Source organism: Solea solea, chromosome 14 (genome assembly GCF_958295425.1).
Source record: "Solea solea chromosome 14, fSolSol10.1, whole genome shotgun sequence".
NCBI lineage: Eukaryota > Metazoa > Chordata > Actinopteri > Pleuronectiformes > Soleidae > Solea > Solea solea.
This window is the reverse complement of record NC_081147.1, coordinates 11766771-11779619: the sequence shown is the minus strand read 5'-3', so window position 1 is coordinate 11779619 and position 12849 is coordinate 11766771. Positions and strand designations below refer to the sequence as shown.

The window sequence follows — 12849 nt, the reverse complement described above, 5'->3', positions numbered from 1 at the left end:
TGTAATAACAGACAGACTGGCTTATATGCAAATGAGGACACTCAGCTGGGTATTACGCAAGCACGCACATACACACACAAACACACACACACACACACACACACAAATAACTTGACGTTTACTTGAGCGCGTCTCTATATAGGCTAATCATAGAGTCCTCGCCTGCTCTTCTACATTAAATACTGGGTTGCAACCAGTAGTTGTCCTTTCTGATGTCACTTCACAGGCAATTATGAAACATGGTTCTTCTTGGAAGGAATGACAAAGGTTATTTATGGGATGGAATTCAACGCTGCCTGTGGTTTTCTTTTTTGTTTTTTTTTTAAACTCCAGAGGTATCACATTTCACAGGGGAAAATCTCGCCTAGAGGAGAGAGCATAAACATAAAGGAATGATAAAAGGCATGAAAGACTCAATGACACATAATGAAGGTCTTTACTATTACACAGCAGAATCTTTTTAGTGTCATGTGGGGAAATTCGATTCATGTGGTGTTGTTTGTTTCATTACTCACAATTAAAAGGTATGTGAATTAGTGAAACGCTGTCCTCTCTCACTCCCTTGTTTGAAATGTAAATAGATGGTAATTTATGATGAGATGGAGGCGAATGCATGAAAGAAAATATTTAATCTTGACAGCCTTGGCTACAATTTATAGAATTGTTCTTTATAGAGCAAGACAAAAGTAGGCTGTATCATGAGTTAACATGTTTTTTTATTTGTTTCACATACAATAAATGCCCGTATGCCCTGTACTGTGGTATTAAGAGCTAGTCTTCTCCAGGTACGGCTATTAATCAGCCTGGTTACTTAGTGCTAAACTGACAGGTCATACATTTTTTATTGCACTTACAATGTATAAAATACACTGCTTGTGTAACTGAACTTTCCACTACAATGTACTCACCAAAGGATTCACAATAGCAACATTCTTCAAGGTTTTATTGACAGTGAAGCAGTTTTTAAGGTCAAAAAGTGAAAAATCACATGAGCTTTATAGAAAACAAGTCTTTTTCCGGAATAAAGTAACGCATAGATACGCAAGCAAATAAAGGATGGAACATTAACGTCCCACAGATGAGGGACAGTAAAGCTCTGAATTGAACCGTCCCAACTTTTGTTCATGACTCACAAGCCTTCTATTGATACAAAGACAGTGTTGGAACAAACTGTTACTACACCCTCTAATGCATTAGTCGTATTGGGTGTGGAAAAACAAAACAAAAAGGCCACAGGAGGAGATTCATTCTCTGACCAAACAATCTATTCTTTGCAAAAACAATAACAGGTTTTATTTGACATGTGTGGTTCACATGACAAAATAACAAAAAATTAGAAAGAAAGTCATCATTTCACTTTTTTTATCTGACGTTATTATAAAGAACAGGTATAAAAGACACGAGTTGAAAAACAATCTCTTTGCTCATTCATGCAAATTCTCATAATTCAGCAGCATGTGAACAAAATGTCCAGTCTCACACACAGATCACACTGACACCAATCTAAGTGGCCACTTAGTGACAGAGTATCTAGGACTTCACTTGGCTCCACTTGTGTTTTTCTCACAGTGGAGCTTTTTTTTTACTTTATTACTGTTTAAAAAAAATTGGACAGAGTAAGTGAAATGGAGGCTGAGACACAGTCAGGACAGAGTCTTATCTTTTGTCCTATAGACTGTCCCTCCTGTTCTCTTCATATCATTTGACACTGAAAACAGATGCACATTGTTGGATGCCAACACTCTTTAAAGAATAACATAGTGACGGACAAATTATTATCATCATTTCAAACACACTTTTACTTAGTGAATGAATGTTGTCCTGTGTGCAGTAAACGTCCACTTAATCATCCAAAGTTCTTACATGTCAGTCTTGGATTTTGAGAATGCTCCTCTTCTCCAGATCGTTCATCTCTTTGAGAATCAAAGCCACGTTGTAGCGGAGCTCCTGGAACTTTGACACGGGCACCTGAACAGGAAAACAACACATCACTGACATAAACACAAACTGATGATATAACATATTTCTCTGACAACATAGAGTACTTTATCTACAAAGTGGTGGCCATTATTTAGATGTTTGCTTGTTGGAAGTCTGTGAATTACAAACTGAAAGATTCATGAGGGAAGCTTTTTTACAAAAGCAAGATCTAAAGTAAATTAGTTTGCTTGCAGCTACAATTCACATTTCCATCATCCATGTGCTTCAAGCTGAGCGTGAGTCAGTGTGTGTGTAGCTGTGTTAATGAAGAAACATCTACTAATTAAAAGAGAGACTTAAATGGTTTCGGTTTTTCTTCTGGGATGAGAGCAGAATATATCTGTTGGTCAAAATCCGGAACAGATCTCAGGAAGCACATTATCAGGTAAAGTCCATCAATAGAAATCTGCACATCGGATGTTGTTGTTACTAATCTTCTAATACCGCTATGATCTCATTATGCAACTGCCTCACTAGGTGCAACAACAGCAGTGAGAGAAGTCCACTCACCTCCATCTGTTCACACTAGTAGCCTAGTTAGAAACATACAATGTCTGAATCAAACTTATCAAACTGCTAGTTTATCATTATGAGACAGGAATTGTATACTGGAGCTGGAGTATGGCGCCCCCTGTTGAGAAAATAACGCCACTGATGTTGGTGATTCCATGCTGAATCTAACTGCATTTATTTGTAAAATACAAATATAAATGTTATAGTAATACTAAATACTGTTTTAATTACTATTACCTTATGTGAAACAGATACAAAGATGCTGATGCTGCACAGAAAGAACATGCAATGCTTATTAACTAGATGATGATGATAATAAGATGAGTTATTACAGTTCTCACGCCATGAAATCTCAATATTTTAGTGTATCAATATTTTCATAGATGACATAGATGGATCATTGCTGTACCTCAAAGCGGTGAAAAGTCCCATCTGACAGTTTCATCTGCATGAGAACAGAAGGCTGCAGGGCTCTGGCTAAAGAGCTGGAGAGACACAGAAGAAAATTTCATCTCACTTTTATAACGTACAACAAGAAAACAGGTCTATACTTACAAAAGATTTCTTTGTTATTTTTACATGTTGGTCTCTTCCCATTCATTGACCAACCTGACAACTGCATTTATTTGTGTACTGTAAATGTCATGGAGACACAACACTGGGTATGATCTAATTTTCTGAGAACGACCTTGAATGAACTGATCTAGGAAAAAACAGACTTACGTAAGTCAGCTACAGTTATTCATAATGTGTAAAATTTTTCTGGCTATGAAAATATTTAGAGCTATCCTCCATATGCAATGTCATAATTTTATATTTCCAATGTGGGTTTTACCATTTTATCATTAACCTTTTATTTGCTGTTTTCTTATTTTTCTTATTCTTTTTGACATTTGGCATTCTGATTTAGTGATTTTTGCCCCTGCGCTTTCTTCTTTCATCCTGCTTTTTGCTTAGTCTCTCAAGGCACTTAATAACATTATATTTTAAAAGTGGTACATAACTATATTGCTGTTATTATTATGTTTCTTAGGGTACAGTGTTGCTCCTCTACCTCAATGTATTACCTTGTAGAAATGGCAACATCCACTCTCCATTTGAAGTCCTCTACTGTTGGTAGGTGAGGATCTTTCTGGGAGGAGGCTGCCTCCAGTGCTGCACGACTAAAAATACAAGCAGAGATGGAATCAGAATGTGTCCTTGAATAATATTTGAATACCACAGCAGCAGCAGCAGCACTAATCAGATATTCATGGACAAATCCCTGGTGTCACAGTCCTGTGACAACGGTCATGGTCATGGTAATGCTCTCCTGCAGTGATTGTATGCAACCACACAACAGTGACCAAGCAATTTAGCTTATAATGACAGTGGCTGTATAACCAGTAAATGGAACTCTGTGCCTTCATGAAGGAAATGACAAAAGGTGTAATTTCAACGTACCGATTTCCAAAAACCACACTTGAGAAATCCGTGATAAAGTCCTCAGGTATTCTAAATAACAGAAATACAAACAACAAATGGACCATTTTTGTGGTTCACACTTTGTTATGTACAAGCAATAATTAATCAAAACAGAGTGTGTGATAAAAAGAAAGATGATGAGCCTTACCTTAATTCTCTGAGATCTTCTTTGAAGGCCTAAACAATTACACAGCAATACATTTATTTTGTGATAAAAATGTATAACAATACTTTGTACTATGTAAAATGTGCAATTCAGTGAATGAAGAATTTTGATCGCTGCATACATTCACAGGTGTGGAACCGTTTATGCAGATAAAGTCAAATAAAACCAGATAAATCAAACCATCAATGAGATCACTCGGTCAAGTAAGTCATTGTCCTTGTTCACTCATTTACTTCTCCTTATGTAACAGTTTTAGACGCATGTTTTTACATAATTTTGTACCATCACCAACAGGGGTAGTATCACACAGGTGTAATGTCAAAACTGTGGTTTTGCAATAATAAAATGTTGCAATTAATTGTGGAATTGTTAATTGGAAATGTTGAAATCCGTTTTCTATACATTTTTTTAACTGCACTAAATGGATTATAATTTACACACCCAAACTTAAGACACTGACAAAGGGCAAATGCAGTATAGAAAACTATTTAATATACTGTATATAAAGACAAGATAACAAGATTATTTTAATATGTACTTTTGTAATTTCCTTTTCAACAACGTCCGTCCATTAAAAGCACTTTTAAAGATGGATTTTTTTTCAGTATTCCTAATTTTATCAGTGTTACCATTTGCATACATTACATACTCAAACCCTTTATGCATTGATGGATTCAGCTGCCTAACTATGGATGTGTGTATTGTGTGAATACCTCCTGCTTGAGTGATGATGTGGGGATACGGATGGCCTCAGACAGGACTCTGTACATCCCAGATATGATGTAGCTGAGTCTCTCCTGTGGGATGGCGCTGCTCTCTGCGATGGCCTTCATTACTTCTCTGGAGTCCTTCCCCTCCAGAGCACTGACCACAGCTGGAGGAAGCATCATTCACAGGCATACTCAGATCATTTACTAAGACACCTGTAGTACTGCTAGCTGCAGTTGTTTGTCTTATTTACTATTTGTAGTTATCATTAACTGCGGCAAGTAGGTTGTTTTTGGTCATATTTGTTTGTTTGTCTCTCTGTTGTGAGTAGCACAGCTCAAAAACTAAATAAGTATTTATATTTTATTACTTTTACGGAACATTCTGTACATTTTACAGCCCTGGAGACAAGCATAAATGACAATGAAAGAATGATAGAAAGAAACAAATGCATATTAAAATTAAAATACACACCATAGGTCTGGTATTTATCACTTTTATCTCTATTAATTCAAGGAACGTCTGTCTTTCTGTTAATCGGAGGGGCACCAGTGAGTGCAGTCCCAACTTTGGCAGTTTTTGGACAATAAATGCAACGGATATATTCATTAACAAGCTATTGTGCGTTGTCTCACATGCTGAAATGAATGGAGACAGATACCCCCTCACCTTCCTGCGATCCCTTGAGCCTGTGGGTATCAATTATAGATTATCTTTCTCCAAAAACTTGAATTATAGGATTCTGACAGAGACAATGGCGAATTAACTTTAAAAAAAGAGAATATAATGAAGTTTGACTACATTATGGGGATGTAGGTTGTGGCCCAAGGATAGTGTGGGAAACTGAGCAGCATTGGTGGAATGTGTGTTGTCAATGTGGTTGTTATAAGTTATGTAGTTTTATGTAAGTGGCTTATACAATGTATTGATTTACATGGCCATGTGTAAGAGAGCTATAGCACAAGTTAGTGGTAAATAATAGTCAAAGCATGAAAAAGGGTTTGTTTTTAATGACATTAAACCTGTATCCACTCGTAAAGAAAAATATTAGTATTTTACCTTTCAGGATTCTTCTGAACATCTCGTGATCCACATCCTTCAGGTTTTTCGACATTGACTCAATCTCTGGTGGTATCCTGCTTCCCAGAAAGCTGGAGTCCTTTGCCGCCATGACTAACCTCGGACTAAGATAAACACGGATAACCAAAATATATTGTAAATGTGTGCATAAGCGTTCCTGTTGTGTTTTGTGCTTCTTTTCAGCTTATTGTGACAGCTTCCGTGTTCAGGTCACGCGCCGTTCGCGTCACCGCCGAGAGTCTCGCGTTGACAGCGGGTTCGTCGTCGATAGAAAAGAAAGGATTTGCAAATGGAGGTGACAGAAATGACAACACTTTGAACGACAAAAGGTTGGTTTTTTCAACGCACCTAATTTCATAATTACAGCGTCGTTGTGTTGTTAGACCTTTAAAGTTTGTTATTGTGTGGTAAAGGTGAATTCGGCATCGTTGTATGGGTGGGTAAACGCTGCGTGGACATTGTGAGCTTTAGCGTCAGCTAACGATGTTAGCTTGTGTTGAGTTTTTCGCAGGCTAGGCAGCTTTATTTGTACAGCGCATTTCACACACAACATGTTACATGCAAACAAAATAACAGTTTAAAGTGGAAACTGAAACATTAAACACACAGTTTTAACAAAACTATCCACATATTATTGAAATAAAACAAACTACAGAAACATTGAAAGAGAAAAAGAAGGCAAAGCCAGACCAAAACAGAGCATACAATGTCCAGCATTAATTTACTCCTAAATGACTAAAACAACGTACAGTGTAAGCAAATGATTACAATTAATTCATTATAATTGTGTTAAAGCCTGTGATTGATTTCAGTGTTTTAAATGTGATAGATCATGGTTACTTGCACCCTTAAGATAGCTAATGGAATGTCTTGATTAAAAACGACACATTTGAGGACATTGTCACTATGGGAAACGTCAATCAATGGTTTTTTTTTTTTGGACCATAAATTATTCGTTATAACAGATTACGTGATAATGAAAATAATCGTGAATTGCGGGCCTAAAAGTTACATCTTTACGAAGACACCTTTTATTAACACTCTTTGTGTACTTATGTTTACCATAAAAAGCCTTTCCCCCAAAAGATACCTAGAGCAAGAGATATCAAAAAAAAGAGAAAATAAAAGTTTTGTTGATATTTGTATCCTATTGCAAATGGCTAGCTAGTTATTTGTTGACATCTTCCTACTAGTCACATATTCAAAACATTACTGGTGTCATTTTGCCAGTGTCATAATATGTGTACCTATCTACAAACTGAACCCAATTAAGTGAAAAACAACAATATGTTAATGACCACAAATTATTTATGATTACGAAGCTTTTGTTATGATTGTGTAAGTGGTGTTTTAATTATTGAGGCTCTGGTCACACTAAGAGGTGCCATAATAGTTGGGTGTTATACTGTTTGTCTCTGTTTTTGTGTTAGGTACATCTCACCATGTCTGAATCACTGTATGAGAAGTTTTTGGCCCCAGAGGAGCCGTTTCCTCTCCTCTCCCAAAGAGCCAACCTCAGTGATGTTGGAACCTTGGATGTCAGTGACTTTGGCTTTCAGCTCTCATCGTGTCACAGAACTGATCCTCTACACCGTTTCCACAGTAACAGGCAAGTACAGCTTGTGATCACATGTGACATGTGACTTGTGACACACATATGTCTCAGAGGTAAACTGAGTTTCTAATGATACTTTCAATGTGCATTTATATTAGTTAGTGCAGCTGTTAACCTTGAGAAAATGTACATTTGTTAAGTTGTACATTTTCTGGTAGACAAGTCTCGTGTTTACAGCAGGGGCAGCATGGTGTGTAGTAACATCCAAAGTCTGCTGCACAATGTCATGACTAACACACATATTTCCGTAAATAGCATATGCTACACAACTGATTTCTTATAAAAAGTGAAAAAAGCAGCACATTATGGAAAAACTTAAAGTTGATAAACCATTTTAATATGTGTATTGATTCATTGCATACTGTGACCCTCTTGTCTGTGGATATACTTGTACACCTCTCGTGAAGCTGATACTCCATAAAATTTGCATCTTCATGCACTGCTGCATCTAGTCAGAATTAAGTCACCATTTAATTATAAAGTCCACTCATTGTTCTCTCCAGATGGAACCTTACTTCCTGTGGGACAAGTGTCGCCAGCTCAGAGTGCAGTGAGGAACTCTTTTCCTCAGTCTCGGTGGGGGATCAGGACGACTGTTACTCCCTTCTGGATGACCAAGAACTGACATCGCTGGACTTGTTTCCAGAGGGCAGTGTTTGCAGCGACGTCTCCTCCTCTATCAGCACCTACTGGGACTGGTCTGACAGCGAGTTTGAGTGGCAGGTTGGTTTTGTTAAATGTTTTTTTTGGTGCAAAAAAATTTGATGTGAGACATAAGATCATAGTTGCACAAATTGTTTGTGTGTGGTTATTATAGTGATTATAGAATTAAAATCAAACTTGAACTGTGAGTTAAAACTCACCATCTTCTTCATCTCTTCTTCTCTTGTATCCTCTCAGTTGCCAGGAAGTGACATAGCCAGTGGCAGTGATGTCCTCTCTGACATCATCCCAAGCGTACCAAGTTCACCATGTTTATTTTCCAAGAGAAAGCCAAAGCCCCACCCTCATCGTAACTTGGATGAACTGCCCTGGAGTGCCATGACCAACGATGAACAAGTAAACACGGGGGACACATTTTTCCTTGTTCAGAATTAGCTAAACCTCACTCAAGCTTGCTAGCTTACTTCTTCACAGGAGTGTAATCAGCCTAGACAAGAGACACAACGACATTCAAAGTTATATGTGTATCTTACCACTTCCAGGTGGAGTACATTGAGTACCTGAGTCGGAAGGTCAGCACAGAAATGGGTCTGAGAGAACAGCTGGACATCATCAAAATCATCGACCCGTGTGCTCAAATCTCTCCCACAGACAGTGAGTTCATCATCGAGCTCAACTGTCTCACTGATGAGAAACTCAAACAGGTGGGTAATAGTTCTGAAACACACATGTAAATGCACTTGAAATATAGATCATCTGAACAAATAAACAGTGCTGGTTCTCTTCATGTTTACAAAAAAAGTCTGAGTAGGTTTTGCAAACAACAGATAAATTCCTTTATTATCCTTTATTATTCCTTTACTATTGCTTCCTATGAAGGTTCGTAAGAGATGGCTGTTAACATAAACATTCTTGTGTTTTTTATTTGTGATTATAATGTCCGCTTGTCACATAAAGTGTCCAGTATGACTATACAGACCAAATTGAGGTAATCATAATAATATTGGATAAATATAATATAGATATTGGTATCTACTCGACAAAATCAAAATGTGTGTTCTGGATACCTGAGGTGTTTCCATAAGTTGCCATTTCATCCAGGACACCTTATTTCCGTTGCGACTCGGCAACCTGCACATCCACAGTCTCGTTGTCCGTCCGTGAGCTCTCATGGTCCACGTGCATTTTTGGTTGATCAAAAAACATATCACTGTATCCTGAAGGGTAAAGGGAAAAGAATCCTGCTGTGCATGTTTTAATGTGAATATGTTCCCACCTGAAATTAATATGATGGTGGTGTGAAAATAATAATATTCAAAAAGTTTGAGATTTAAGATGTATTACAAAACTGTAATTTACTATAAAGTTATTGTAATTTAGTAAGGTTTTTACTTACTTTTAAATATTTTTTTGTGTAAATCTATATTTAGTTATGGGATATTTTCCAAACTTCACATTTTTACATTTCACATAAAATGTGATAATAATGGCAAATTGCACAGGCAAACCCTATGTAAAACATGGTAGCAGCTCCACAGCAGAAACATTTTTACAACAGAATTATGCAAGACATAGAAGATCAGTGATGCATCCAGTCTGGCCCAAGCCTTACTCTGAATGTGAACAGACTAATGAAGAGTGTGTGTGTTGTCATTAGGTGCGTAGCTACATCAGAGAGCACGGCCCCCGACAGCGAGCCAGTAGCACCAGAGAAGGCTGGAAGAGGAGCAGCCACAGCAGTGCCAGCACCGGCGGCATCAGTGGAGCTAGCAGCAGTAACGCCAGCATGGTGAGCTCTGCAAGCTCCTCCACTTGTTCCACAGCCTCCAACTCTTTAGCAGGTAAGATAATGTCTGGTCAGCTAACCGTTCTACCACCAGAGGAGTCCACTCTGTACATTTTCTGTGATTGTAATGCTGTTTTTTATTTATTTTTGTTTCAGGTGGGACAGCCTCGGCTTGTAGTGGAAGCAGTGTTGCCAACATCAGCAGAGCTCACAGCGATGGCAACCTCTCTAGTGCTGCAGAACGTATACGAGACTCTAAAGTAAGGAACCTCCATATTTGCACCCATACCTTACTACTTCATACCATAAACTCGTCTTTATTTCAACAGGACTAGTTCATTGTATTCTGCATTACACAGTAAAACTACTGTGAAGTCTGAGGGTTTTGATTTTCATGTGGGACGGTCAAATCTTCAGCTAGGAATTGTCACTAACCTCCTTCCCTCAAATTGTCTTTCTAGAAGCGTTCAAAGCAGCGTAAGCTTCAGCAGAAAGCTCTCCGGAAGCGACAGCTGAAAGAGCAGCGTCAGGCTCGCAAGGAACGTCTGAGTGGACTGTTTCTGAACGAGGAGGTACTGTCGCTACGGGTAACGGAGGAGGACGGCCGCGTTGACGACCTGGACATACTGATGTGACACCAGTGAATCAATCAGTGCTCCCTCTACGCCTGCTCTCTCAACACCCAGCCACTACCATAGAGCTTAGCAACCGTGCTGAGTCCAGTCACTGCTCTCATTAGCTTTGAATAGGCTAACATGCTCATAATGCAATTTGTAAAAAGTAACGTGACAGGTAGTACCTTTAAGCAGCCATTAGCGTAGCTTGACACATTGCTTGCTTTTACTAGTTTTAGATGCAAGTGCCATAAAATACTGCTAATGCTTTGATTAGATATTTCATCAGTCTAACCTGCTTATAACTCATGCTAATACTGCTACAGGTGAGACGCTCACAGGTAACGCATACATATAATGCAGTGACAGTTATTACAGCTTAATACAGTTAACTGCAGCAGATGCTACTAATACAGCCACCACTAGCAGAAGGGCAGGTCAGACAAGAGAAGCAGAGTTTGGTCATGTTGTGCAAATGAGAGGTCATGGCAACATGTTTACCGTACTTTACTCATATTGGTATTAAGTTATTAAGTTTGCTTTATTTTAAATATTAATGGTGGTACTTGCCACCCGTCTGCCTACAGATACTCGCATGGCTTCATCTGCAACGACCAAACTCTGCTCATCTGTAGCTGTAGTTGAACCTGCTGCATATTAGGTTACATCAGCAAAAGTATGAGAAACTACTTCCAGGTAGACAGTCAACATGACATAAGTGTGAAGCGTCTGACAGGAACATGACGGGAGATTTACTGTAAATAGAAGTGTACTCGTCAGGACCTACTGGGGAAAACAACACAAAATCATGAGATTAAAACAATGTTTATAAACTGATGAAGCCTGAATGTAATCAGTGCTCCTGTTAAACATCCTCCAAAGAGATGAAGAGGTTTGTGATGTGGAAATGTGGACGTGTGCTGGCCTGTCTTTCTATCTAGTGTTGGTTCCATTTCACTCTTTAAGGCTTAGAGGGAGCACTGAAACACTGCATGTTTAATCGTCCCCATGTGGTCCAGTAACTAAACGACTTGCATCATTATTTACATACACCTGTAAAAATAGCTTACCTGTATTGTATATACAGTAAATGATAAAAAGCTTATTTACTGCCTGTTTTCAGGTTTTCCTTGGTGAGAAAGGTTTTGAGTTCATTTCCCTGTTTGCGTGTGTGTATATATAGATATATGTACACACACTGGAGAAGTATTGAACTGTTGACTTTTTGTTTGTTGTTGCTTAAGAGCTGTAAATTGCCACAGGATCGTAGCAAAACGTTTAGTCTTATTTTGATCCATTTAAAAGTACTTGAGTTTTGTCTTTGTCTCTCTTTCCTCTTTTTCTACAAGCACTCCTGCTGTGTTTAGTAAATGACCCTCACAAGTTTAAATCCTTTAAGCTTTGGTGAAGTCTTAACATGTTTTTTTGTATGTCTGTGTGCTGTACGGCTGGTTTAATTATGAGCTGGTTTCTCGGTCATGTGAATCCAACATTTACCCAGTAACTTGGCTAAAGAGAAGTGTCAACATTGCTTTGTTAAAATCTGGAAATGCAGTGAATGAAGCGCTAACATCTCAAAATTAACTTGAGATGGGGTTTGTGTGCAGTCGTAGAGATCTTGGTATTTAGTTTTTTGCTGAAATTACGCATCTATTTGTGTGTTGCTGGGGTTTTTTTCTGTTTACCCTCTGAGTTGTAACACAATGAACCACTGGGATTACTGACCTAACAGCCTGTTGTCCTTTCTAATATTTTTTTAATGTGTACTGACCTTTGGTTCTTGTCTCTGTCCTGTGTGTAAATCTATTAATTACAGCAATTATGTTGATGCAGCTTTATGTATTCTGTAGTAATGAATTAGCAAAAATCTATTTTGAAAGAATAAGATAATTTTGAAAAAAAAAAAAAAGTTCAACTCAAGCCACAGTGTGATGCAATAAAGTTATTTGTGTATATAAGGTACTGTGTCATTTCTGAAAATGACAGATGTTGAATGGATTAAACCTCATTGTAAATCAAGCTTTTTTTGGTTTAGGAAAATACCCTCAGTGCCATCGTTTGGATTATTTTATCACATCACACTGACACTTTTACCATCTCAGTGTTTTTACGGGTTTACATTAGTTCTAATATAAACCACTATGAAACTGTTGACTGCAAGAGATACAACCCCGCAATAGAAAACCACAACATGACAAATAAACTTATTGTTGCATCTCAGTTGTTTTTGTCTCTGATATCGTTGTCGTTATTATTTTTG

At 37.9% G+C, this 12849-nt stretch overlaps 2 protein-coding genes across 2 annotated transcripts; one reads left to right on the top strand and one right to left on the bottom strand.

Annotated features, from left to right (window-relative positions):
- Window positions 1-926: 926 nt before the first annotated feature.
- On the bottom strand, window positions 927-6015 carry commd5 (COMM domain containing 5). Its single transcript, XM_058649339.1, has 7 exons — window positions 5891-6015; window positions 4837-4997; window positions 4106-4134; window positions 3937-3987; window positions 3561-3656; window positions 2903-2978; window positions 927-1968 (listed from the first exon to the last, which is right to left on the bottom strand). Exons 1-7 carry the CDS (start codon window positions 6000-6002, stop codon window positions 1867-1869), a joined length of 627 nt encoding a protein of 208 aa, XP_058505322.1. The 5' UTR covers window positions 6003-6015; the 3' UTR covers window positions 927-1866.
- Window positions 6016-6071: 56 nt separating this feature from the next.
- fam199x (family with sequence similarity 199, X-linked) lies at window positions 6072-12809 on the top strand. Its single transcript, XM_058649338.1, has 8 exons — window positions 6072-6240; window positions 7342-7520; window positions 8030-8249; window positions 8427-8585; window positions 8732-8893; window positions 9847-10030; window positions 10132-10235; window positions 10437-12809. Exons 2-8 carry the CDS (start codon window positions 7354-7356, stop codon window positions 10608-10610), a joined length of 1170 nt encoding a protein of 389 aa, XP_058505321.1. The 5' UTR covers window positions 6072-6240; window positions 7342-7353; the 3' UTR covers window positions 10611-12809.
- Window positions 12810-12849: the final 40 nt, after the last annotated feature.

Coding starts and splice junctions, on each gene's coding strand:
- fam199x (XM_058649338.1), top strand. CDS start 7,354: ATGTCTGAATCACTGTATGAGAAGTTTTTGGCCCCAGAGGAGCCGTTT. Junction 8,250..8,426: donor ACAGCGAGTTTGAGTGGCAG/GTTGGTTTTGTT, acceptor GTATCCTCTCAG/TTGCCAGGAAGTGACATAGC. Junction 10,236..10,436: donor AACGTATACGAGACTCTAAA/GTAAGGAACCTC, acceptor TTGTCTTTCTAG/AAGCGTTCAAAGCAGCGTAA.
- commd5 (XM_058649339.1), bottom strand. CDS start 6,002: ATGGCGGCAAAGGACTCCAGCTTTCTGGGAAGCAGGATACCACCAGAG. Junction 3,657..3,936: donor AGTGTGGTTTTTGGAAATCG/GTACGTTGAAAT, acceptor TTGTATTTTTAG/TCGTGCAGCACTGGAGGCAG. Junction 1,969..2,902: donor GGACTTTTCACCGCTTTGAG/GTACAGCAATGA, acceptor TTTCCTGTTCAG/GTGCCCGTGTCAAAGTTCCA.